This window comes from Macrobrachium rosenbergii, chromosome 43, assembly GCF_040412425.1.
Source record: "Macrobrachium rosenbergii isolate ZJJX-2024 chromosome 43, ASM4041242v1, whole genome shotgun sequence".
Classification (NCBI taxonomy): Eukaryota; Metazoa; Arthropoda; class Malacostraca; order Decapoda; family Palaemonidae; genus Macrobrachium; species Macrobrachium rosenbergii.
Genome location: NC_089783.1, coordinates 25,866,769 through 25,894,124, shown reverse-complemented (window position 1 = coordinate 25,894,124; position 27,356 = coordinate 25,866,769). Strand labels below are relative to the sequence as shown.

General features: G+C 37.9%; 1 protein-coding gene across 12 annotated transcripts in view; it reads right to left on the bottom strand.

The window, feature by feature from the left end:
* LOC136828668 (FERM domain-containing protein 4A-like) overlaps window positions 1-27,356 on the bottom strand; it is a 730,015-nt gene that overhangs the window by 200,845 nt on the left and 501,814 nt on the right. For all 12 annotated transcript variants that reach the window (XM_067086743.1, XM_067086750.1, XM_067086741.1 and 9 more), the window contains 2 exons: window positions 10,944-11,104; window positions 8,400-8,501 (listed from right to left, as the gene is read on the bottom strand). In XM_067086743.1, coding sequence (XP_066942844.1) covers window positions 8,400-8,501; window positions 10,944-11,104 — 263 coding nt within the window. The remainder of the gene's footprint in view (window positions 1-8,399; window positions 8,502-10,943; window positions 11,105-27,356) is intronic.

Sequence of the window (27,356 nt, the reverse complement as noted above, 5' to 3'; positions counted from 1 at the left end):
TTGTGCCATTCACCTTTTAGTGGGATGTTTAAGACGAGAGATCTTAGAGTTCTGATTTATTAACAAATGACAGTGGTATTCATATGGATTGCTGACCAATCAGCGGCCAGGAAATTCACATAGTAACTGACAGACCAGTAGTGCACATGCATTTGATTTTAGTCTTTGTCTCCTGAATATATGAAAACCAGGTGTGTCGCAGAAGTGTTGCTATCCTGCTGGCTCGACTTGTTGCTAAGGAGCGAGACGTGGGAAGTTGAGGTCTGCATGCAGGTGCGCTGCAGGTGGCAATAGGTGTCGGCAAAGCATGGGAAACTTCCGGAGCACAATACCTCCCCCCTTAAAGTTGACCAGGGCATTGCAGAGGGCGTCCCGCCCTTGAATACTGGATTGGAGGAGTAATGTTATTGGGCAAATACACTGGTTTCAGGTGGCCGATGGCCACCCAATCTGTTGTGCCGTGAATGCCAATGAGGAAGGCTTTCTGCTTGCGGTCAATGACCCAGTAAGGGCCTGTGTAGGGCTGGGTTAAAGGCGGTCGAACAGCATCGGTTCTGATGAACATGTGTTGCAGTATGCAGATCCTTGGGGATAAAGGTGTTGTTGGTTGGCTTCTAGGATGGGCGGCCAGGGACGAATTTTCTGACGATGGTCCGGAGTCTGATGATGTCAGGTGAGGGATCACTGTCGGTGACAGGTCAAGGCCCTCTTTGGATGTGGTCCAAAGGCTGAGGAGGACCCATGAAAGCTAAGAGTGCCAGGTTGAGGAGTTGTAGCGAGACATCAGGGCTGCTTCCAAGGTGCAGTGGAACCTCTTGACCATGCCATTGGATTTGGGATGGTAGGCAGTTGTGTGATGCAACTGGGTGCCAAGGAGGCGGTTTAGGGACGTCCAGAGCTGCGACGTGAAGGTAGTACCTCTGTTGGAGGTGATGTGATCAGGTACGCCGAATCTGGACACCCATAATGAGAGGAAAGCACTGGCACACGTTGCTGCTGATGCCTCTGTCACAGGGGATGCTTCGGGCCATCTTGTCGAGTGGTCGACCATTGTGAGGAGGTACCGATGTCCTTCAGAGTGCGGGAGGGGTCCTAAAATGTTGATGTGGACATGGGTGAAACAGCGTTGCGGTTATGAAAGGAGCCCACACCTGAATTTGAGTGATAATGGAATTTGGAGAGTTGGCAGGAAGAACATTTGCGGGCCCACAACTTTGCGTCTTTCGATACTCCGTGCCAGACAAAGCGCTTCTTCAGGAGGGTGGCTGTGGACCATCCTGAAAGGTGTGCCAAACCTTGGACAATGTCAAAGATGTGACATCTGAATGCCTGTGGGATCCATGGGCATGGGTGGCTGGGGCTGATGTCACAGAGAGTGGAGGTGGGTCTGTTGTCATTGAGGGGGATGTCGTGCCATTGCAGAGATGTTAATGAGGTCTTGCAGGATTGAGCTCTGGGTCCTGCTGTTGCTTAGCTGCCAGCTGGTTGTAATCGAGGTCAAGGTGTACTGCATTGATGGAGATTCTGGAGAGGGTGTCAGTGACGGGGCTGTGTTTTCCAGGAACATGACGAAGGGTGCAGTTGAATTCAGCGATGGCTGACAAGTGGCAGTGTTGACGGGGTGACCAGGAATCAGACTGTCAGTTTATAGAATGTACTAGTGGCAGATGGTCAGTTTGAAGGGTGAAAGGCATGGCCTCCAAAAAATGTTAGAAGTGTTTGACAGTGAGGTATGCCGCCAGGAGTTGGCGGTCAAACGTAGAGTAGTTTGTCTGTCTTGTTAAGTTTCCTGCTAAAAAAGGCGAGGGGGGGGGGTCAAGGACAACCACAGATGATCTGTTCCAACACAACTCCTATGGCTACATTACTGGCGTCCGTGGACAGCAGTAAAGGATGACCTGGCGCAGGGGAAGAGAGGGCAGTGGCTTGATGAGGGAATTTTTGGCGGAGGTGAAGGCGGCTTCCTGCGGGGGTCCCCAGGCGAGGGCCTTGGGCTTGCCCTTGAGGATTTTGTAGAGTAAAGCCAGGGTAGAGGCGATGTCAGGCAAAAAGCAATGATAATAGTTCCGAGGAATCCTTGTAGACCCTTGACGGTGGTAGGGGTGGGGAACTTCCTGATAGCGGCCACCTTCTCTGGTAAGGGCTGGACGCCCTCAGGTGTTACGAGGTGACCCAAGAATTCTACCCCCTTGGAAGCGAAGGAGCATTGGTCGTATCAGACGAAAAGGACGCTGGATGACGATGTGCAGGTGTTGGAGGTGCTCCTCCTCTGACGCAGAGAAAATTAAAATATCTTCACTGTAACAGATGCAGAAGGGAAGGTCCCCCAGGATGCCATCCATCAATAACTGAAAAGTAGCTCCTGCATTGCGAAGGCCAAAGTAGGTGTAATTGAAGGTGAAGGTTCCGAAGGGCATTATGATGGCGGTCTTCAGGATGTCTTCTGGATTCATGGGGACCTGGAAGTAACTTTTGAGAACGTCCAGCTTTGAGAAGATTTTTGCGCCATGTAGGAAAGTGGTCACGTCTGTGATGTTAGGGAGGGGGTAGTGGTCAGCCTCGGTGATCACCTTCAGGCTTCTGTAGTCCCCGCACGGGCGTAGGGTGCCGTCCTTTTTTGTTACTATGTGGAGGGGAGATGCCCAAGGACTAGATGCCTTATGACATAAACCCCTCTTCTCCATTTCTGTGAAGGTTTTCTTTGCAGCAGCGAGTTTTTCAGGTGGTAGGTGCCAGAAACGGGAGTGTACGAGAGGGCCCGAGGTTTTAATATGGTGCAAAATACCGTGCTTGGCTGGGATTTGATGAGATTATCGTACTTCAGGTTTAAAAATGTCTGGGTATGTGGCGAACAGGTATGCAAAATCATCTTTGGAGTCGGTGATGTGGAGGGTGAGTTCTGCGGGTGCTGCGGCAATGGGTGTTGTGGACAGATCAGTGGCATCAATGAGGTGCCTGTTGGCAACGTCCATGAGCAGTTGGTGGTGTGCCAAGAAGTCTGCCCCGAGGAGAAGTATTGAGAAGTCCGCGACAATAAACCGCCGAGGTTAAGGGTAAGATGCTTCTGACCGAAGGTAAGGATGGGAGAGCTGTTGGCAGCTGTGAAGTGGACTTCGGATGGCTGTGGGCGTTAGTTTGGTTGACTGGATACAGGCAGCAGGGAATGGCAAGCCCCTGTGTTGACCAAAAAAGAATACTTATGGTGGAATCAAGGATAAAAAAGACAGAGGTGCTAATAGCGCACGGAGGATTGGATATATTAGAATTATGGTTGAGAGATGTGCACCTGCTATGGCTACTGCGAGTAGCGGTAGCCGTTTCACACGTTTTTTTGGCCATGGGCACCCTAGGAGGCAGTTCTTGGCAGCAGGGCCAAATGATCTGTGGTATCGGCAAAGTTGAAACGGCAGCAATTGCTGCTGCGTGTGGTCGGCACCCTTGTGTTTCTAAAGGCAGAATGAGTGGCGGGGGTTTGCCCTGAAAGTTTGGAAAGGGTTTGACAGCTTTGGAGGCCTCTGTGGCATTACGAAAGTCGTCTGTTGCTGAAGGGTTGGATGTTCCTTGAAGGGTGGCAAAGGTGTTGGCGTGGCAGCGGTTTGCAGCAGCATGGGTATCCATCAGATTGTCTGCTAGGGTGGTGAGGGCATCATCGGGTGTGTCCTTGATGTTGGTCAGTGCTGCCCTTACTGACACTGGCAGGCGCTGCAGCCAGAGTGCCTTGAGGATGTCAATAGATCTGAGAGAACCGTCTGCTGCAGGAGGAAGATGGGCGAGGGCTCTCATCTCGAGAAGGGCGGCAGATGGGCGTTGATCACCCAAGGGTTGTTGTGCCACGTCAAAGATCTGTTGTACACGAACAGCTGGGGATGGCGTGAATCTGTCCAGTAGGACCTTCTTCAGGTCTTTGTATTGCACAACGTCGGTGCCCTTGGCATCCAGCCACTCTGTCAGTTGAGGAAAGAGGTGGTCTGGCAGGGTGGCGAGGATGTAATCTGCCTTGGACGACCAGGATCGTACCCCCTTAATTTGAAGCGTGACTTCAGCCCAACGGAACCAAGTGTAGGCGTTAGTTGGGGTGAAAGTCAGAAGCTTGACTTGGGTGATGGTGTCAGAAGGAGCAACGGAATGGGAGGGCGATGCGTCTCCATCGGCAATCTTTGCTGGGTGTCACTCCAGGGCCACCACTTTAGTGGAATGATTAAGACGAAAGATCTTAGGGTTCTGATTTATTAACGAACAACAGTGGTATTTATATTGATTGCTCACCAATCAGCAGCCAGGAAATTTACATAGTAACTAACAGACCAATAGTGCACATGCATTCAATTTTAGACTTTATGTCTTCTGAATATATGAAAACCAGACGTGTCATGGAAGTATTGCTATCCTACTGGCTCGACTTGTTGCTAAGGGGCGAGATGTGGGAAATTGTGGTCCATATGCAGGTGCACTGCAGGTGGTGACAGACTGTCAGCAAAGTGTGGGAGACTTCTGGGGCACAACCTTCGCTGTCTTATGTTCGTTTTCTTATACTGTACAAGTGTCTCCCCTGTCTCTTCCACAAATCCTTCTACCTTCCTTCCTTCTCCTATTATGTAACTCACCTCTTCTCCCATCTTGCCATCATCTTTTATATATATTTCCCAATACCTACATCAAACAGCTACTTCCATTTTTCCCCATCCATACGAGTATAACCCTTATCGTCACTATTTTCTACTATCAACATTCTCCTCTTACAAAAACTTTCATGCTCTTTCACTAATTTCTGCAGTTTCTCTTCACTGTTTCCTATCATAACTACATTACCTGCAAACCTAAAGCATCCATACTGTAAAATATAGAATAGAATATTGAATCTTAGCCAAAGACCAAGCGCTGGGAACTATGAGTCATTCAGTGCTGAAATGGAAACTTACAGTTAAAAGGTTTGAAAGGTGTAACAGGAGGAAAACCTAGCAGTTGCACTATGAATCAATTGTTAGGAGAGGGGGGGGGAAGTAAGATAGAAGAAAGAGAATATGAATGGAAGTACAAGAAATGAAATAAAAGGGGTTGCAGCTAAGGCCTGAAGGGACGCTGCAAAGAACCTTAAGTAACCCTACAGTAAACTGTGTGAGGTGCACTGACAGCACTACCCTCCTACGGAGATCCCCAACTGTATTCACAGCTCATTTTCTCATCCCCTCGTTTTGAACCAAAGTTTTATTTGCTTTTGCTAACCTCTCCCATGAGTCCATGCCATGCATCCTTGTTTCAGACCCACTTTCACACCAAACTAGTCACTCTCTCGCGAGCAATATTCTAACACTCACTTTACTTCCATTATAAAACTTAACAAATACACAATGTAGCCTCATCATTGTCTACAATGCCTCTCTCTCGATTCAATCATGAGCTTTTCTAGGTTCATGTATGCTATGTACAACTCTTCACGTTTATATTCCAATTAACTGGTTTATAACAAACGCTTGATCCACAGTCCCTCCCCCTTGACTAAACGCACCCTTCTTCCCCTGTAACTCCAGCTGTCATTTGTATTTTTTTCAGAATTCAACTATACACTTTCCTGGCATAATAAATAAATGTTACTCCCCTAGAGTTCTTACAAAGTCCTTCATCATCTTTGCCTTTATACAATGGAAATATTATTTCTCTCACCCATATTTTGGGACCTTTCCAACATCCTAACATACCTTATAAACCCTGTTCAGCTGCTTAATCAAGCTATCCCCACCGAAACACAACATATCACTTGTAATCCCATCAACGCATGGTGTCTTTCCATTTTCAAGCTCTCAATTGCCATTTATTTATCGTGAACAGTCACTCTTACAACCATTCTCAAACTTATACTTCCACTAATGTATAATAAGTTTAGAGGAAATGAAATCAGTAAATGTGGGGATAAGGAAATGACAACTTTGTGAAGGGATAGAAAAGAGATTATATTAGGTGCCATTGAATGACAAAGGAGGCAATCAAGTGCAGGTATATGCGAGGATGTATAGGGCAATCAAGAACATTGGCAAGAAGAGAGCAAGCAAATAGAGGGGACAAAGATAAGCAAGAGCTTTAGGAAGAATGAAGTTCCTCTAAAGGAAAGTAAATACAGAGAAAAAGGTCAATGAACAAATGGATCTCAGAATAAAAGTTGCAAATGAAGGGACTGTCTGAAGTGAATGTAGTCATGGGTAGAGGGATTAAGTATTTTGAGTATTTGTTGAATGAGGAAGACAGAGTGGAAAGGGTTGGCTAGTAGAAGTTTGAGTGTGCATGAATGTGTGTGTGTGTGTGTGTGTGTGTGTGTGTGTGTGTGTGTGTGTATATATATATATATATATATATATATATATATATATGTATGTGCGTAAGTATGTGTATATATATGCATATATACATACATATGTATATCTTCCTTATTTACAAAAGAACTAGTCATAGTAACTTCCAAAGCTAATGACCACCATCTTTCTCGTCCGCCCTAATATATTCTATTACCCCGACGTTAGTGCTTTAAAAATATAACAGCCAGCCATTTTACAACTTCCCTTCCCAAGAGAGAACTAAAATGCTGGATTATGAGCCTATTATGGTGAGCATCAGATGTCCCACTGAATATCTTCCATCAACACAATACACTGTGGGAAGATAAAAGTTGATGGGCAAATGGCTTCCCTATTATTATAACAAGAAAATATACTAATGCCACATCATAATGCTAATATATATGTATCTTAATATACTTTTCCACGAATTCTTCTGAATACTAAGCATCCAGAAATATAGAATTCTCTCAAGGCAAACGGAAGAAAGTTGTAAAGAGCCATAAACTTTATGACTACTACACCGAGCCCTGATGCAGTTATTTCCGAGAGAGAGAGAGAGAGAGAGAGAGAGAGAGAGAGAGAGAGAGAGAGAGAGAGAGAGAGAGAGAGAGAGAATGTTCATATCCTTATAAATGTATTACTGTGACAAAATACGCACCGGGACTACTTTTGAGTACCTAACTAAAGAGAAGATTTCTGATCGATGCATTACTTTGCTCAATCAAATATTTATTTTTTTACAACGAGACTTACTGGATTTCACAAGTTCGTATACAGTACATAAATAAACCCTAGCCATTGTGCTGTATTACTAAATTATGTGATTTACAAAAATTTCTATTACAGGCAATGCCCGACGAATACAGAAATAACTATATTAATGTAAACTGAAAAGTTGGCAGTTTTAAAATCAAGTATATATAACAAAAATGCTGTGAATACTTAATAGGTTGGTGCCGCAAGAAACTGAAAAAAAAGAAAAGGAACTAAATTTTGTTTACCGTAAACATGGTAGGTAGATGGACCTAAGGCATGCACTGAGGTCTATTAAACAAGAATTTGTTCAAAATCTGTCCCTTGACAGTAGTGTCAAACTGATTAAGTAATGCTGGCGTTGAACGGGCAATATAGCCTTCTTCACATGCATATCATCTGGTGTAATCTCAATCAAATTTACTATTTGTATTTATTACCGAGGTTTTTCAATGAAACTTTCCAGAAGAGAAAGTCTGTCCATAACTGCTACTGACAGCGGTAAACAATCCATATAAGGAACACAAACTTATATTTCAACAAAAGTAATTTACATTGTAAGTAATGTAACTCTTTTTCTTTTACGCTACCGTCAAGAACTTCCCATGACTTATGAAACGATTTCTCTTAGGGATGAACCAAATAAAAAACTCCTTGCATATGAATCTGAGATCCAGTAAATAATTATGGAAAAACCTTGTAAAACCTCATCATACCCTGTCTCCCTCCTAGGTAAAAGCGCGCCTTCACTTACCCGGCAGTCATTTTTATTGCATTTTCCTCTTTCCTAATTATGTACATGCGTGTGCGCGCACCAATACGTGTGAATATGTGTGGATGTAACTCAAAGTTAGAGCAATGGACTCGCAGTCTGCTGCCGACCAACTGAGTCTGCTGTAAATGGGTACCAGGGGCACTAGGAATCAGAGAAAATGAGACTAGCAACCTCATCCCTAAAGACTTGTGAAGAACCGGAAGGGGCTACCACTCTGACGCAATCCCTCTCAAGGGTAAAAAGGTGGGGAGTGAAAAAAATTATATACATACATACATATATATATATATATATATATATATATATATATATATATAACGCGCATACACACATATGTGCGTTTACACAATGTAAAATGACTAGAATGGACATGGGTAACCAACGTCTGTTATCAAAACGAAGAGATTCTTATGCTTACCTTTGATTCATTTCTATGGGCCACCGTGCTCTACATTACAGGATACATGTATTTTGGATAATAATACAAAAAATCAATATTCCTATAACAGCACAAATGGCAAAAACAAACTGAAGAAACTTACTTGACGAGGAAATATAAGGTGACAGGAACACCACTGGCACTCGACCGCACCAGGTCATGATCCATCACCCGCCTGTCGTGTGATAGCCATTGGTAGTGACCTCTGTGGATGGAAGAGAGAGAGAAAAATATAAGCATTTCACTGAAGAGTTAATAATTGTGAATATACGCATTTTTAATGCCAGGTGTCAAAATTAAGTAAAGACACAGACCGGCGTACAAAAATATATGACAGTGCGCAGCTAAAGGATACGGTAACAAGTAAAATCTAATTCATCACTGAATATGCTACATTCCGATGACGTATATACTAATATATATATATATATATATATATATATATATATATATATATATATATATATATATATATATATATATATATATATATATATATATATATATATATATAATTATAATATATATAATATTTATACATATAATATATAATATATATACATATATATCATATATGAGCCGTAATATATGTTTTCCCTCTGTCAATTTTACTTTTATCGGATTTTTAAAATTTTACACGCCCACCCAGCCATACCTATCTATCTATCTATCTATCTGTCTGTATATGTATATATATATATATATATATATATATATATATATATATATATATATATATATATATATATATGAAATGTTGATTTATCCAACATGCCCGAAGCTGGAATAAGTTTGGAAAATTTTTCGTTCACCTATAACAGACAACAAAATTAGTGAGAAGTGATTAGGATAACCTGAGAACCATATACAGCCACACGTATTTCAATGCTGACAAGCAAATGTGACAAATGGGTTTAAAGGAGCAATGCAATATGAAATTTGTCAATAATTTTTCCCTCTTAGGTAATGATACACTCACGACAAGGAGAGATAGCTTGAATTTAGAGATCCAAGGAAATATGTGTGCCAAATAGAGAAACTCTAAAATATCTGGCATTTATTAACCCAGTCCAAAATAGTTCTTTACTACAACATTCTACAACGGCTCTTATCTTTACACACAACAAATCTTAAAACTCTGCTGAGTAAAGGAACATAATCGTAAACAGCTGTCATTTAACTTTTGCGTCCCAAGTCATCTACAGGGTGGCAAAAGAATCGCAGCACAAGAGAGAGAGAGAGAGAGAGAGAGAGAGAGAGAGAGAGAGAGAGAGAGAGAGAGAGAGAGAGAGAGATATCCAAAGGAACCACCTCACTTGTAATGTAGGGGGGGGGCATTTATATGTAAAACGTGAGATCATATGCAACAATAATTAGTGCTATTTCGATGACTGCATGAAATGTAAAAGGTTTGCCTTCATGTTTCTATTTACGACCGTCTACACAGCTTGCAATTAATTCAAAGGGGTTAAGGTGCAGTGTGTCTTCGATCTGTGCCTCCACATTCACTTTTTATCAAAAGACCATTACCATTACCGCATTCACTTCAATGCATGACAAAAATTAATTAGCAGGACAGTCATCAAACACGCTAACACAATGCATGGCAAAATAAGATTACTTAAATTAACAGAAATAATAATGGCACGAAAACTCAATACAAATTATCTAAAATAAGTATACATTTAATTGAAATAACCTTAAAAAAGAAACTACTGCCGTTTTAAAATATCATTTCTGTTCTTGTGAACCGGGCTTTCATTTAACCAAAAATGTAAAATCACGTACTGGAACCTTTAACCTTATTAATATTATCGTTTATTAATGTTACACCAAAAATTCAGGATCATCTTAAATTAAATTTGTGCGGCATTCAATAAACTATCAGGTTTTATCAAGGACTCTTTTACATTGACTAACTTTTAATACTTTTAGTTAAGGCAACTAAAGTATCAGAGTACGCTAGTCACAATATATGAGTTACCCATACACTTCCTTCATAGAAAACTTTTGCTATTTTCCCCTATAGAAAACGTGCGTTTTCTCCTATATAGTAAGATGAACTTCGCTATTCATTCTTCAGTCACTATTTGTTGTTTTTATAGCCTGAATATTAGTCTCGATAGATACGGAAAGTTATTATTTCTAGGCAAATCATGAAGATATAATCATATTATTACACTTGATTAAGATTAAAAAAGTGAAGGAAAGCTTTAGTTCGCATTAGCTGAGAAATTTCTCCTACTGTTTCCAGTCGCAACATTTGGATAACATACTTAGTTTTACAGCAACACGTACACATTTCATGTAATTAAGTTATCATCACAGCACAACACATTATGAAAAAAACTGAGGCTATGACCATCATTACTACGTTTTAAATACTGACAGCTACAATCCTTCAAATCCTAAAGAAAAATGAAATCAACTAATACCTCCCATGTTTCAAAAGATTTTATAATCACTCCTATAAATCACACGTGTCCCTGTGTAATTGCATCTATATAATAACTTTTTTTCCAACATACCTTAGAAATACACAGAAATGAGAAAACCCCAACACACTCAAAGCGCTGAAGAGATTGTCACTGAGCAACAAAACGTAATCGGAATTTCAACAAAATAGTTTAATGAGCTAGCAACTCACGTGGAATCGATCATGGCGAGTGAGAAGTAGTAGTGTTCTTTGAGGGTGAAGTGGGATGCTACCATGGCCAGCAATTCGTGGGTGAGGAGGCGGGGTCCCACGCCCAATTGAAGGCGGCGATCGTCTAGAAGCACCACCTCCACCCGCAACCCCACGCTCATCTGCAATACAAAAATTGGAAAATAAGGAATTACCTGTTGAATATTCGTCGCCCCTTTCATTAACAGAATATGAAACGGAAAACATGAAAAAGATACATAAAAATTCTGGGAAAATTAAAAGAAAAGACATCATAGGGGCACATTCTTAAGGAACAAACTAAAAAGGATACCTTAATATACGGTCTTTCACAGACTAGACTGACCAAACAATGAGGACGATGGTTATTACTATGCAAAAAAAAAAAAACACAGCAACATTTTAAATAACTTTTATTTTGTAAATGTTTAAGAATCTATTCACAACTCAAAATAACTAAATTCGACTAAATAACAGAGAAAGATTGACATATGCTATGTATTCATCCTATTTACACTTGAACTGCTCATTGATACAATAATTCCCCTAATTTTTTAGTCTCAAATTATGACTAGTTCATTTTAAGATCATATAACTTTTATGAGCCATTATCACTTGATAATGAGTCGAAGAAAACGATAAGAAAACACGGACACATTTTACAGGATTCGGTACGAAAGATTCAATTCACGACACATGTAGCTCTATCAGTCTTCGTTATCAAAATCTCCAAGAAGAGGAAGAAGAAGAAGAGGAATATGAAAAAGAAAAAAATTTTCTCTTAAAGGGGAAATTAGTTTAGGTGCTAAAAGGGAAACTATTTAAAATCTCGAAATCGTCATGATTTTACCAGCATATTTCGTCCACAAAATTCTAAGCTAAGCTCAATTAAAAGCACCGAGAAGACGAAAATGAATAAAGCAAAAATACAAAAAGTTTATAAATAACATTATTTGAAAATCTATTACAGCAAAACTTACCAGAAGACCAGATGTGCACGAACAGTTACCTAACAATTCAAAACTAATTCCGAGGCAACAGTGTAACTATTTAAATATATGAACCATCTTTTGCTCGAGCTTTAATATAATACAATGCAATGTCACACGAGACCAATAGTTTACATTTCCTCTTGCAGTTTCTATATATGTGTGTATAAAGGGTGCAATGAGTGAGAGAACCGACGAGCCACTAATGACAATTCTGCGTATGAATAAGATGCAACTAATGCAATTTAGAAAGTTTTTGAACAGGAGGGGTCATCACTGCATCTCCAGTTAACAGAAATAGTAAGAGAATAGCAATTATTTCGTCTCTTCCCTGAGCCTTTCCCTATTGCGAAGAGAGGGAGTTCCGCAGAAATGCACACAAAAATCATTGACACGTTCATCCATTACATACAGAAAGATACTGTATGTGTTAAAGGAAATTCATGGGTCAGGTGATAACTCTCTCGTATTCCTTTTAGAATTTTATGCTGTTGCAGATACGAGAGAGAGAGAGAGAGAGAGAGAGAGAGAGCATTTGTGGTACAGATTTATATCAAGAGAATTTCCAATACCTTATTGATTTTCTGTGACAGCTGAGCTACTATGGCTTACGTTGTCCGTTAAAACGTTAAACCAACGGGATAAAAACATATTTAACTTAAATATTCATTTTTCATTGATACGGCATAATTTTGTGCTTATACACAATCGCTCCCCTTCGCTCTCGTTCTCTTGATATATATTTATATACAATAGAAAAAGAAGAAATGCCTGTATTTCCACATGAATTCGATGTCCGCATGAGAAGGTCTTATATAAATAGAAAAAGAATTTCTCCTCTCTTTGTTGTATTTAAGGAATCTAACACCAGAGCGTGACACATCTATGGTAGGGTAAAACGGCTGCAATATCTCGCACCTCGTCAGGGATTTAGACCCAAGCCAATGTGGCAATTCCAAACCTAAACACGGAATGCTAGAATCCACACACTTGCGCTAGGGTCGGCCTCTTCTCCTGTAACAGAAAATCGTTATTTCTTTTTCCTACATTTTTATTTCTAGTTTTTTCGTTTTTCTTAGACGCTGTGGAAACTCTTGCGTCTGAAAAAAAGGCAAAAAATATAACGTATATTCTGGACGTTACGGGGAAACTAAAAGCGTTTGTTACATTTGTAAAAAATAAATAAATAAATAAATAAATAAATAAATAAATAAATAAAAAACAAAAGACTTTCACAACACATAAAACCCATTAATGAAACCATTTCTCTCGTTCCCGTGTTCCTCTTCGTAATACATTTGAATCGTAGAATATTTCCCAAGTTCACTTTCATTCAAGTTTTGATTTATATTTGTTAAATCTACTGACAAGAACCACATCTCTCTCTCTCTCTCTCTTCTCTTAAGAACGCGCACGTGCAGGTTATTCCTCCCTGAAAAATTTCTAACGATAAAAATAGCTGGATGAAGTTTCAACAAAGTTTGAGCTTAATGAAGGCCATGGAAGGATATTACTCCTAGATACATGCAGAACTGATGCTAATAACACACGCTTTAAAAATTTCGATGACAAACGGCAATCTACCAGTCAAGAATCTTAGAAGTGCGAACAAAAATGAATAGAAATGTATAACTATTTGGGCGATGAAACACAAGATCTAAATAGCATACGGAATACAGTAAACTAAAATTAACAATGAAATGCACTAATGAATAAAAGTCAAGCAAAATAGCTTAACACGTTTTACAAGTAAAATAATTCCCACAAAACCCGGGAGCGAAATAATAACAATCACCCAATAAATACAACTTTTGCGTTGAGAGGATGAGAATCTAAAAAGAGTATCCGCTTCCTAAACTCCCATTTCCACGGAGGGAGCTTGAAACTTGGACGCAATTTAAGCCTCACTTGATTGAGTTTGGAGAATACTTTCAGCCAATCACATCGCGCTATTAGAGCCCATTTACACATGAATGCTACAAACACTTCCGCTGCGAATGGGAAGGGAAATTTGCCACGCCAATAAAACCATGACGCAATCTACGTTTTCACTAAAACACAATATTCTCCTCCACGTTACATAAAGGAATTAATGTCATACCCTGCTGAGAAGAAAAGATTGAGGAAATTTATCTATACTTTACACCTACAACTATTGTCCCTATAGTGAAACTGATTGAATACGCAATACAATATCTTTACTTGGCCAAGTCTGATGACAATGCCTCTCCCAAGAAGAAAAGGGGAGTGTGTGTGCGCGCGCGCGTGTGTGTGTGTGTGTGTGTGTGTGTGTGTGTGTGTGTGTGTGTTTGTGTGATGGGGAAGGGGCGATTTTACTAAGACGGTAAAAACACATATACCTCTTTAAAAACGAGAGGTGATAAATATCTGGGAGAGCGGAGAAGCAGGAGAATTTCAGCGCAATGGTGGTAGAGTAACCGAAAGAATTTCCGGAACAAGACAACAAATGACGACATCAAATGAATGTTTTTCAAAAGAATATCATAAAAGGGTAAAGGTAGTGTGGCAAGCAGAAATGCAGTCCATTTCCAAGGCCGTATTTGAAGAACACTCTTTATGGAAACATTTTCCCTACATTTGTGCCAAGTTTAATATATTTGAGACTAAGAAAATCCTTCGGGGAAAAAAATGAAATTGAAATTGAAAAAATATTCCTCCTTCTTTTTCCTGCATTAATGATTAAAATATTAATTTTTTCCCGAAGGATTTTCATACAGTCCATAAAATATATTAAACTTGGCATAAATGTGGGGAAACTGTTTCCATAAAGAGTGTTCTTCAAATACGACCTTGGAAATGGACTGCATTTCTGCTCGCCACACTACCTTTACCCTTTTATGATATTCTTTTGAAAAACATTCATTTGATATCTTCATTTGTTGTCTTGTTCCGTTCACGCTTTAATGTAGTTTACAGCCAAGCATTAGGAAGATAATATCTTTCGCAAAGTATCTGCCATTTCCCCGCATTGCACCACATTCTATTCGCAAAACAAGTGGGAATAACTTAAAAAGTCACACGTGTGGACGACGTCGTTCAAGAATTAGATGAAGAGCGGAGAGGGGAGCAAATGAAAAAGAACATATCAAATTATGAGTTAAGTGGCCCAATACTGCCTGTCTCGTTTTCACCCTCTGCACGTAATCACTCTAATTAATTAGATAAAAGTACAAGCACGCACAAACAAAGGATCGCAAGTCTTTTTTGGGATACGGTTGCTAACCTCATGTCCTTCTCTACCCTACCCTTATTTTGACCCACCACAGTACACCGCCCATCAGGGGCACCTGCTAATTTCTTGGGTATACAGACACTCAATTGATTTTTAAAGGAACGGGCCTGAACCATCGCGCCCCCCCCTCCCTCCTTCAACTGGTCTCGGGCCTCTTCTAGTGAGGTGCGATTCCTAAACACTAAGTCAGTCCTCTGGTTGTTTACTTCTGAATACAAGTCTATATAAATGTTCGACTCCTCCTGGTTAAGTGATTTACCCAATTGTGTTGCTGGAGCAAAGCAAAGTAAACAGACCTTGAGAAGCATCTCTCCAGAAATGGGTGTTGGAACGGGACATCATTTTGTGCCAATAAATGTCCGTATACACCGAATTACACACCAAAAACAACTTGCGTACACGTATGCAACCGACCAAACAATACAGGTAAATGTAGGGAAGTTCTCATGAGTAATTCAGAACGCCAAAAGGTCACAGCAAAAATCAAAAGAAAGAGTGAAAGGACAAAGGGCTTGCATATTGTGTGTATAACGGGCGAAAAAGCAATATTCAGCAAAGAAGTCCAGGAAAAATATGAGCAGAGAGAGAGAGAGAGAGAGAGAGAGAGAGAGAGAGAGAGAGAGAGAGAGAGAGAGAGAGATTCATCAATGAAATAATCAATTGTTCATTTGTGTGGGGCTCTCCAAACCCACTCTACTTTGAAGAGGGATATCACGTGTAAAGATGAGACAGAGATAGAGAAAAATATATAGACAGAACACTGCAATATTCGCAGTACGTTTGTAAATACAAATAAGAACGCAATAATAATCGATTAATTGAAATGTTAATGAAACCCTAAGATTTTACCACATAAAGCTTCGATAATCAGAAATTAAACGAAACTTTGCGGAACAGGCGTAGCCTTGCTAAAGCTGAGAATTCATATTAAATTTTCCAAGAACTCATTTCACGGTAAGTTAGGCATAACATCGTCCCTCATACAATCGGATAGACTATACAAGGTACGCCGGGAAGTGGACAAGCGAAGCTAGGAGGAAGCGAAAGTCTAATGTATTTTCTCTCCAGTATTCAACTTAGATCTCTTCCTGGGAAAAAATGATACTTATGTTATATAAAAAATAAACGTTCATCTTTCTGACGAAATCATGTAATGTGATAAAGTCTAAATAGTTTATTATATATAAAATTTCCTTTGACGGAATATTCAACTATACTTTCCCCTCAAATCTCTCTCTCTCTCTCTCTCTACTCTATATTCATAACGTACCCAAAGTCAATAAGCTTTCAACCTAGTATCCTCTCCTGCATTATACCGGACTGACTCCATCTAATGCAAATGAAACATTATTTACAGCCAAAAGCATACTCATTTCTGGATCGAGAGCACAAAAAGGAAATATAAGAATTTATCATTTATCTTTGTTACCATTATATCGCTTTCCGTCTCAAACCGAGTCTTGCTTACTCTCAAATACATTAAATACATGTTGGATGATGGAAACAAAAGAAGCGATTACTTCAATATTAAAATCTAAAGCTAAAACATCAAAACAACATTCAAAGAGATGAAAATAAATGTTAAGGATGCCTAACAAAATGCCGGAAAAAAATCTGACAAACACTTTACACGAAGTTTATAAAATGTATAAGCCTGAACTTAATATGGAGAAGTAAACAACATATGAAATAAGAACAAAATTTCCAAAGAATACAACCTGAAAACGAGACAAACGACAGCATATGAATGAGCCAACATATGTATGAAGGACTGAACAGCCTACTGGTATCATGAAATAACACGCCAGGGCAATTAACATTTGGTCTTCAGAGCGAAAAGGATAGAAATTAAGAAAATGATAGAAAGAAAACGACTTTCTCCCCATAAAACAAAGACGCCTCCACAGAGCCGCAGGAGACGTCTGTCCTTCCACACAAAGAAACTCACCCACGTCCCTCTGCTTGCTTGTAAACACATGAACGATTTTTCTTTTCCTCTTCTTGCGTCTTTAGAAAACAGTCCACTATGAGGACGTGTAAACCTGTTTCTTAATTAGTATTCCCAGCTCTTAATTAGAACACAAAGACAGCAAACGTTTAGTAGCGAACCCGTCTTGGAAAACTCATTAGGTGAATATTTAAGCAAGTATTTTTAAGTAGACATTCACAATCCATACATAAATACATATGTATATGTATATAAAATATGTGTGTGTATTTCTTAATTAGTATTCCCAGCTCTAGCGCTACTCTTAATTAGTACACAAAGACAGCTAACGTTTATTAGCGATACTATTTTGGAACACTCATTAGGTGAATATATAAGAATTTTTGGGTAGACATTCATACTCCATACATATATATGTATGCATATGCAATATACATATACACCCACATATATATATATATATATATATATATATATATATATATATGTGTGTGTGTGTGTGTGTGTGTCTGTCTGTCTGTGAGAGAGAGAGAGAGAGAGAGAGAGAGAGAGAGAGAGAGAGAGAGAGAGAGAGAGAGAGAGAGAGAGAGAGAGAGAGTTGTGAAATTTTCGAAAAGAGGTAGTCTTCTTTAAAGGTAAATAGAAAAAAAACGACTGCACTATGAAACCATTTTTTAATTATGATTCAACCCTTATTCTATAACTCTGTATGCAGCCAAAAGTATATATTTATGTGGAAAAATAGTATATACTTATGTGGAAAAATATGTTCATACCGCCTTCTAGAATACAGTGACCTTTAATGCTTTTGAATTATTATCTGGTAACAGATAAACCCAAGAAGAAAAAAAATCATGCGATACATTTTACTCTCAGAATCGACAAGCTTTTAAATGAGTTGTATTATAGATGCTTTTATAAATTTACTTTAACGATATCGAGTAAAACACAGGGGGAGCATCCAAAGACTTACAATGAAATGGAATACCATGAACAGTTCGTTCAAAACGTGCGTATTAGAAATAGGAGGTCTCAAAATGATCAAAACTAAAAATAATTAAAAACTGATTTTTATTTACGGGAAATACAGAGTCAAACAATTCATATATATAATCTCTCTCTCTCTCTCTCTCTCTCTCTCTCTCTCTCTCTCTCTCTCTCTAGCACACATACTTAGATATGTATATGTGTGTGTTTCTGTCCTTTATTTTCTATTTTATTGGCCTTTGATCACACTCTCTGCTTAACTCTTTCGCCTACAGCATTGTTTATTCATGTTTGCTAGATTTCTCGTTCTTGTATGCGTGCCCGAGCTCGCGTTTACCGAGACATAAGTAAATAAATCATTAATTATTAATCTGCGTGTCTACCCGTTTCCCCACCTCCCGGGAAAAAATATATTCCCGGAGGGAATTCTCCATGCTTCAAAGTTGGGATAAATGATATGCAAATCAGACCATTAGGAGTATGAGGCATTATCATAACTCTAAACATAATCAAATTATATCACATACGGATTACACAGCTTCAAAGACATCAGGGAATAGGATACTGGATTTCTCTATCTAAAGTATAAAAAAGTAAGTTTTAAATTCCAACGATATCTAACGGAAAAACATGAAATTTCGCGCACCAGCGTTTGTGCCTCCATTTACATAATTGTATCATAAAACATAAATTATTAAAAATATTAAAAATGTTTAGTACATTGGGATGTCAAAAACAAAACAAAAAACTCCCCCTATATTTCTTTCGCTTAGTTCGATGGATATATTTCCCTCAAAACTTCTGAGTTTTTGCGCATATTGTCAAAAAAAAAAAATTAGGATAAAAAATGTGACAGATAATAAACTCTGAAAAAACATCCTCACCCGCAGATAACGCCATACACTGAAGAGCGTCCAAACCGTCCTCCTCAATAAGTCTGTATAAGAATGACTACATAAATAACATTAACTCAGCAATGGAGTATAAAAGTTTTTCTCTTCCTCGAAAAATAGATGTTGAACCGTGAGAGAACGTTTTGGATTCCCTGAAGGATTCCCACGAGATTCTGCGCGAGTTAAGGAAACGATCCCCTGGCAAAGTCTTCTCAATTCTCCATAAATCAGCCAAACTTTGAAGGAAAAACCATCGCTGGTCCATTCGAGGAACGTTTTACCTTTTATTTCTCTCTCTTCTCTCCCTTTCTCTATTTCCACTCGATAAAATACGGACAAAAGTGATGCTTCGAATTCTGTCTGCGATCATCTGAACTCTGTTTACATCCTGTGTCGCTGCAGTTGTTCTGTTATTACAAGGCGGAGCCTTCTTTGCCCACTGCTCATTTCGATGATGCTAAAAAAAAAAAAAGTGGAAATTTCAGTAGAGCAACGAGCCTCATTAATATACCACAATTGTCTATATTGACGTTATGGTGTTACAATCAACAAACGCGTACGGGAAAACGTTGGTGTACTTTTCTGGTGAAAATGATCACAAATTATAACCATCTTCCCGGTCATTCTTCATTCCGTTTTCTATGATTACCTTACAATAACACGCAAACACTGCAACGGGCGTTTCCACTCAAAGAAAATGTGAAACTTGGGCTTGCCAAGGTGCTTCTTATTAAAATTTGTCATTCTCATTGTTTCTGTTTTCCTTGGGTATTATAACCTTTCTTTCTTCTGAGGTGCAAAGGGCATCTCGCTTCCACTTTTTCCTTTATCACAAATATCACAAACAGCCATGGAACGCATGACTCGGATGGAATAGCATAACAAAAATAAGTCTCAAAATTATGCAAACTACGGGAACGAGAAGAGAATTTTCTTAAAGCAATGACTGAAAATCTCACAAAGGCAGCAAGCCGCATGCAAAAAAAAAAAAGTTTCTCCAAGGAAGAAATATGCCCACTGAAGAGAAAGAATCTTTCCTTTATATTTGCTAGAAGAATTCTGGAATTCCAATAAAGCCAATAACACGAGAGTAAATGAGAAAGGCGTTAATAGCATAGGGAATTAAGAGAAAATTCCAAATGTCCATGTACGCAGTTTTAACATTGCTTCCATTATATCATAATAAAAATGTCATAAAAAAAAAAATAGTATATTCACCCATATACAGTATTTCATATAAATCGAAAACCACGATTCGCAAGGTGCAGCTAAACCCGTTTTCTATGATAATTCCCCAAAAGATATCAGGGACATTTATAAAATGATAAAGGATTTTTTTGCTCTATCTGGACTATGAAGGACTACTTTGAGAATGAATGTTCGTGATGTGGTGGCAATTTAGACAGACAGAACCGATGGAAGAAGATTCAGGTTATTCTAAAACTCTCAACATTAAAGGCTTTAGAAACCTATTGGTGCTCGGTAAACCCAGCAGAAATAATCATACATATATTTCTACAAATATAAGCACACACAAATTATATATATATATATATATATATATATATATATATATATATATATATATATATATATTCAGAGGCTAGTGCAAGAATTTGTAAGAGAAGTTTAAGGTGAAAGTGAGGCAAACAAGACTGAAGCGGATAAATGGGAAACCAAGATGAAGTAAAAAAATATTGGTATGGATGGTGAAAGAATTAAAACAGTTGATTCATATCAGCATTAAAGACTCAATGTAACGGATGATGGTAAAATGAGAGGACAAAAGCTGGCTGTGAAATGACACGTCGAAGTGATAACTACCTTTGCTTTTCTCAGGGGCCATCCCTAATAGGGAAAGATTACCGTCAAAAATTATGTACATAAATACACACACACACACATATATATATAACCGAATATCACAGGAAAATGACAGGCAGAAGTTCAGTACCAAGTGCTTTCACGTGTTATTTATTCACGCACTTGTGCCCCAACGATGCGTGAATAAACAACACGTGAAAGCGCTTAGTACTGAACTTCTGCCTGTCATTTTCCTGTGGTATTCGCTTATATACCGAAGTCACGGGCATCTACTGTGATTTTTTAAACACACACACACACACACACACACACACACACACACACACACACACACACACATATATATATATATATATATATATATATATATATATATATATATATACATATCATAAAGGAATAAAATTTCAAGAACTTGATATCACATCTCTCGGATGAATCAAAATCGAGCGAAGAAATACTAGGGAAGGTAATATATAAATTCGAACACTATAAATTCTCTCACTAAATCTTGCCACTGTTACACAAGAAAATAAATTTTGGAGAGAAAGGGTCTTCCACGGGTGGTGAAGCGAAATACATTTTTTAAAGGAGAAAATACACGGTGAACAGAATACAACAGGAAAAGGAAGAAAGGCGAAATAAGATTCCCAAGCTTATTTCTTCATGGAAGAAATATGATCACCAAACTTAGATAAGTTCCTCCCCAACATGTAACTTAATACCGAGATATTGTGTTTGCCTACGTAGCCATTATGCAAAGAAGGAGCAGGCGTTTCGTTTTCTTCACCGGTTCCGATGCAATATATTGAGATGTATGATGAACCCGGATATATAAACATACACACTGTGTATATATATATATATATATATATATATATATATATATATATATATATATATATATATATATATATATATATATATATATATATATATATACTGTATATATATAGAAGGATAGATAGATAGATAGACAGATAAATACAAATGTATGTAAGTTAGCGTGTAAATATACATATTACATAAGGTGTCACAAAATTCATTCCGCAAAGAGTAACTATATATTCTGATGCAATTATTGGACATGTATGATAACCTGCAGATATATAAACATACACACTCCCATATATATATATATATATACATATATATATATATATATATATATATATATATATATATATATATATTATATATATACACATCTATATATATCTATATACATCTAGATGACAGATAGATAGACAGACAGATAGATAAAAATGTATGTATGTAAGTATACATATTATACAAGGCGTCACAAATTTCATTCAGCTACCAGTAACTACATTCAGCCAGCCAGCTGGTAAACCCTTAGGCAGATGGGTCATTGGCTGCATCGTGAGACTTGAGGCGTCGGTCACTGGCCAAATTAAACTCCTCAGGGGAGGGCTAACATACTACTGATCCCTCTCTTCCCTGGGGACAATGCTATTAATCGGATGGGGGCCAAGAGATCCCTTCATAACAGTCAAGCCCCTTCATTAAATACATGCCATCACAAGAGTATGTGCATTGCAAATGATATTGCTTATAGAATATGTACACATTAATGAATAAGCTAGACAGATAGACAGATAGATACAAATGTATGTAAGTTAGCATGTAAGTATACATATTATATAAGGTGTCACAAAATTCATTCCGCAAAGAGTAACTATATATTCCGAAATGCATGTTAATTTAATTTTGCTTCTTGTGATTTTTACAATTTTTATGACATATTATTTTAAATTAAATTACTTTAACCACGGGTGATAATACAATAATTTCATATTTTTATCACAACATTTTATGATCTGTTAAAAGAGCGAACTGGTGCTCATATTTCCACAAAGAGAGGGAAGTCAAAACGTTTTCGGGCTGAAAAGGGGATGAAATTTCTCGTATTATTTCTGTCCAACATTTTAAACTGGCATTGTCATACAAAATACAAAACTTAAAAATAAATCCCACCATATTCGCCAGCACTTCTTACCTGCTGGAGTGCGTGCATAAAAACGGAATGTTTACATACTGTACAAAATAATATAAACAGACAAAAATAATACAAGGATATAAGAATTATGATTCATACGCAGGAGTCTAAGTTTGGGCGAGTACCATATCGACGCACTGCTGATCTGCCAATGTAGATGTACGAAGTGGCTGATGTGGAAGTTTTTTTGCAGAAGGTTTTATCTTTGATTCAGCAGTTAAATAAGAAGTCACCGGCGACTGGTCTCTCTCTGGAGCTATCTATCCTTCTTTAGGGAAAGCTGCTTCTTGATATCGTGTGTGCGGTTTAGGGGTCAAAAGCCACCGTACTATATTCCCATTGATAACGAAACACTCACCAGTTATAATTTCCCTTGGATGTAAGGTATTCCCGAGGGATAATGAATTGAACATTAAACAATATTTGAGGCTAAATACTTGTGAATACAAAAAAGTCACGGTGTATGGAACAAAAATTCATAAACAACTAACATTGTGGAGGCGGGTTGATATCGATTCTAAGTACAAAACGTAAATTCGACAGGCCTATGTACAGCTGAGTCGATATCAACTTTTACATCTCTTGTTGGCTCATTGGTCAAAAAATTAAGTATACCTTAGTTTAACCAGACCACTGAGCTGATTAACAGCCCTCCTAGGGCTGACCCAAAGGATTAGATTTATTTTACGTGGCTAAGAACCAATTGGTTTCCTAGCAACGGGACCTACAGCTTATTGTGGAATCCGAACCACATTATACCGAGAAATGAATTTCTGTTACCAGAAATAAATTCCTCTGATTCTTCATTGGCCGGTCGGAGACTCGAACGCGGGCCCAGCAGCGTGCTATCCGAGAACGGTACCGACCGGCCCAACGAGGAACTCATTGGTCAAAAGACAATATACATCGTTGTTTAGCATCAGTCGAATCTTACTGCTGACGAAGCAATTATAATTCTGCATGGATGCAAGCTATTCCCGAGGTATAGTGAACTGGATCCTAAACGATATTAGTGACTTAATATTTATGAATATAAAAATGTCACGGTGTGTGTGTGTGTGTATATATATATATATATATATATATATATATATATATATATATATATATATATATATATATATATATATATAGATATATATATATATATATAATTTCTTGAAATGTACAAGCACTAGTAAATAAATCAAACCATAAATGTGTTTATAATAAATAAACTAAATTTCCTTCATTCTTGTCTTTCCCTGCTATATCTCCTCTAATATCTCATCCAAGCCAAGCCATTTCTACGCCCACATAAGGCTTCGACCGAAGCGCACCTAAGCAGTATTTTTCTCTTTTATAATATATCTCCACCATTCACATCTCATACATAATTTCCCTCTCTCTCTCTCTCTCTGTAGCTTCGGGGTATAAGCAAGGAAATGGAAAAGTTCCCTAATGGGAGGGATGCTTTTCTTGAATCATGGAATTTGGCCAGTCTACTTGCAACGGCTGCTTCGCGATCCAGTGAAGATTCGTTAATTTTTTTTTTTAGACCGTCTTTTTATCTTCAACGAATCATGGAGCCTATACTATTCTAAACTTTGTTCTTAACAGCAAAGATTTGTAATCTTTCATTCGATTCTCGCAAACTACTGCATGCCTTTAATTAAGTAAAAATGAAAGAAGACTCTTCATTAGATTTGATTTCTTTCGTTCTATCGGTCAGTATGTTTGTACACATGTGTAACACCTAATGCTTAGTAGGATTCAAATTCCAAAGGCCATTTTTGCTTCGTGGATTTAAATCATTATTAGTGTATTTATGATCGAATTTGCATCGCTCCACTTCTCATTTAAACTATATTCTTTGAATAAAATCTCTCTCAGTATGTCATTACCTACCTCCGCTAGCGCTAGCTTTTAAGATATTTGCTTTCTCAGTGTGCGTGTGTTTGTGTTTGTGTGTATGTATGTATGTATATATATATATATATATATATATATATATATATATATATATATATATATATATATATATATATATATATATATATGTCTATATATAAATACGTATATTAAAAAAATCATTTCTTTGGGAATTAATTTTTCATAATCCGGTAATATATATTTATTTTTTACGTCGTTACGAAAATTATTAACCGGAACAACTACTGTTACTTATATCCTTTGTTTTTATTGATGAAAAAGTATGCCGTTACTAGAAATCCCCTCTTTACCCTTGCGTAAGTAACGAAACCGGGAACGAAACATCAAACTGAAGAGAGCAACGAACATTCAATGGAGAAAATGAAGCCCTGAGCGTAAATAATTTCAAACTCATTATTTTCACATAGGGGAGATGAATTTTCGTAAAATGAAAATCACTTCACTCATAAAATGAACAAAAGATAAACAAGCTATAAACATAAACAAGAAAGACTACGTTCAAAAAGAATAGGTGCAGTCATCATGACTTTCCATACACTATTTGCCCTGGAATTTTGGATCTCCGGAATTGTCAATTTTTTACCATAAGGCGCTCACTTCTTGGCGAACTTCCAGGGACGTACTTGGCCTGGAAATGAGTCTCCCAGATTTCAAACAGAGGCAACAACACACAAGCTAATAATTAAAAGAATATCTTAAGGAATGAGTTCTATTACTCACAGTATCTGTAATTATGGTATCATTATAATTGAGAATTTTATTATCATAATTAACCAGCGTGCTCACATTCATAAAATACGCCTTTTACCGTAGTATCGCTGCTGCATGCCAGTGACCCAGTAATTTCATGTCCCAGTAATTTCATGTCCCAGTAATTTCAAAGAGAATAATGCGTTCGATGAAACATCGACAGCAATACTGACATCAGAAGACATGCATTGGCTATGTCTGGCGATGGTTTCAATGAACGTCTATTTCCGGCGATTCACCGGGAATGATGCTACAAATGCTAATCAAAGTCTCATTCCCCATAAGGATGAGAATAAGCTGCATACCCTGAGTCGTCTGCGAATCATTGCTGCAGTGCTGATGTCACCGTGAACACAGCACTTTACCAGTTAATTATTTTTTTAAGATTTCATTTCTCTAAAAGTAAATGTCGCGCAACCACGCATTCGTAACTATATATCCGAAGTCAAGAGGAAGATGTTGGAATGAACTGTTTGCGGTGAAAATAAGGAGAAAGGAATTTTGAAAGGGGAAATGGATTAAGCAAATTAAGGAAAACTACCAGACCTCCAAACAACAAAAACAACCAAATCTCTGTTGTTCCTTACACCAAAAAGGTTTTCTAATTTAAAAGGTGCTTCGGTCAGTCGTCTGGTCCTTCTTTCTCATCAGGAGCCTTTTAGAAAAGTAAAATGACGCAATTTCTCCACATCTCAGGTCCATTTTACACCACGTTCAAGACTATCTCCATCGATAATCAATGCTGCCGAAGAATAACCCAAAAGAACACACGTAATTGGTTCGGTCAACAGTTCCATTTTCGATTTTCGCATTGGGGAGACGAGCGCTCAGAAAAAGAGAAGAATTGGTTCTATCTTTCGTTGTTTTGATTCATAAGCTTTCTTCTTTCGCTGTCTCTCTCCTTATTTGTATTTCCTTACCTTTTTCTTCCATATTTTCCAAGTCTCATTTTGCTCGATTCTCTCACTTCTCAGCTGTCTTCACTATTACTTCTTCGATCCTTTTCAGTATCTGGTTTTAGTTCCTTTTATTCGCCTTTATTTTTCTATTATTGCAACATCACATTATAACAGCATTACTTGGCATACCAGGGAAGGTGTTTGGTAGAAATTTGATTAAAAAAGTAGGACAGACGACTTTCTAAATTTGATTAAAAAAGTAAGACAGACGACTTTCTATGTCTATGCTCATACCTTTTACTTAATTGTTGTTAAGATCAATGATTAATATGCTTTGAAGAACATTATCTTTCTCATAAAGATAATCACATTACAGTGTTCAAGAAGGCACCAAAAACAAAAATATTCTTCAAGTCAAGACTGAAACGTAAAATGGATCTGGTTAGTTTTCATTTGCGCACTAATGCCTTTTTTTATTACAGCTTTTGTTGCCAAAGCAGTTTTATTTTCTTTAAGATATAGGTGAAAATCTGGTTTGCATTATATTTAGGTACAGTACCGATCTTACGAAGTACTCCGTAAACGGCTAAAAGGCTTGCACTTTATAAGTAAGACTGGAATACTGTGAAAGCCATGATGTTTATAAGACGTTGTGACAATGAAGAAATCTAGACAAACACAGAAAAGAAAATATAAGCACAGCCGACTTTTCTGCGAGACTAAATAAAATGTTATTTTCTTTCTTGCAGCAGAAACAGTATTATTCACCGCGGGTTCCCCGGCAGTATTTTCTTCTTTTTTACGCTGCAAACCTCAGGCAGTCATCAAGCCCGCTAAAAATATCACGGGATGCTTCCTCTCGTAATGGAAAAGAAAAAGAAATTAGGTTAATGGTGGCGC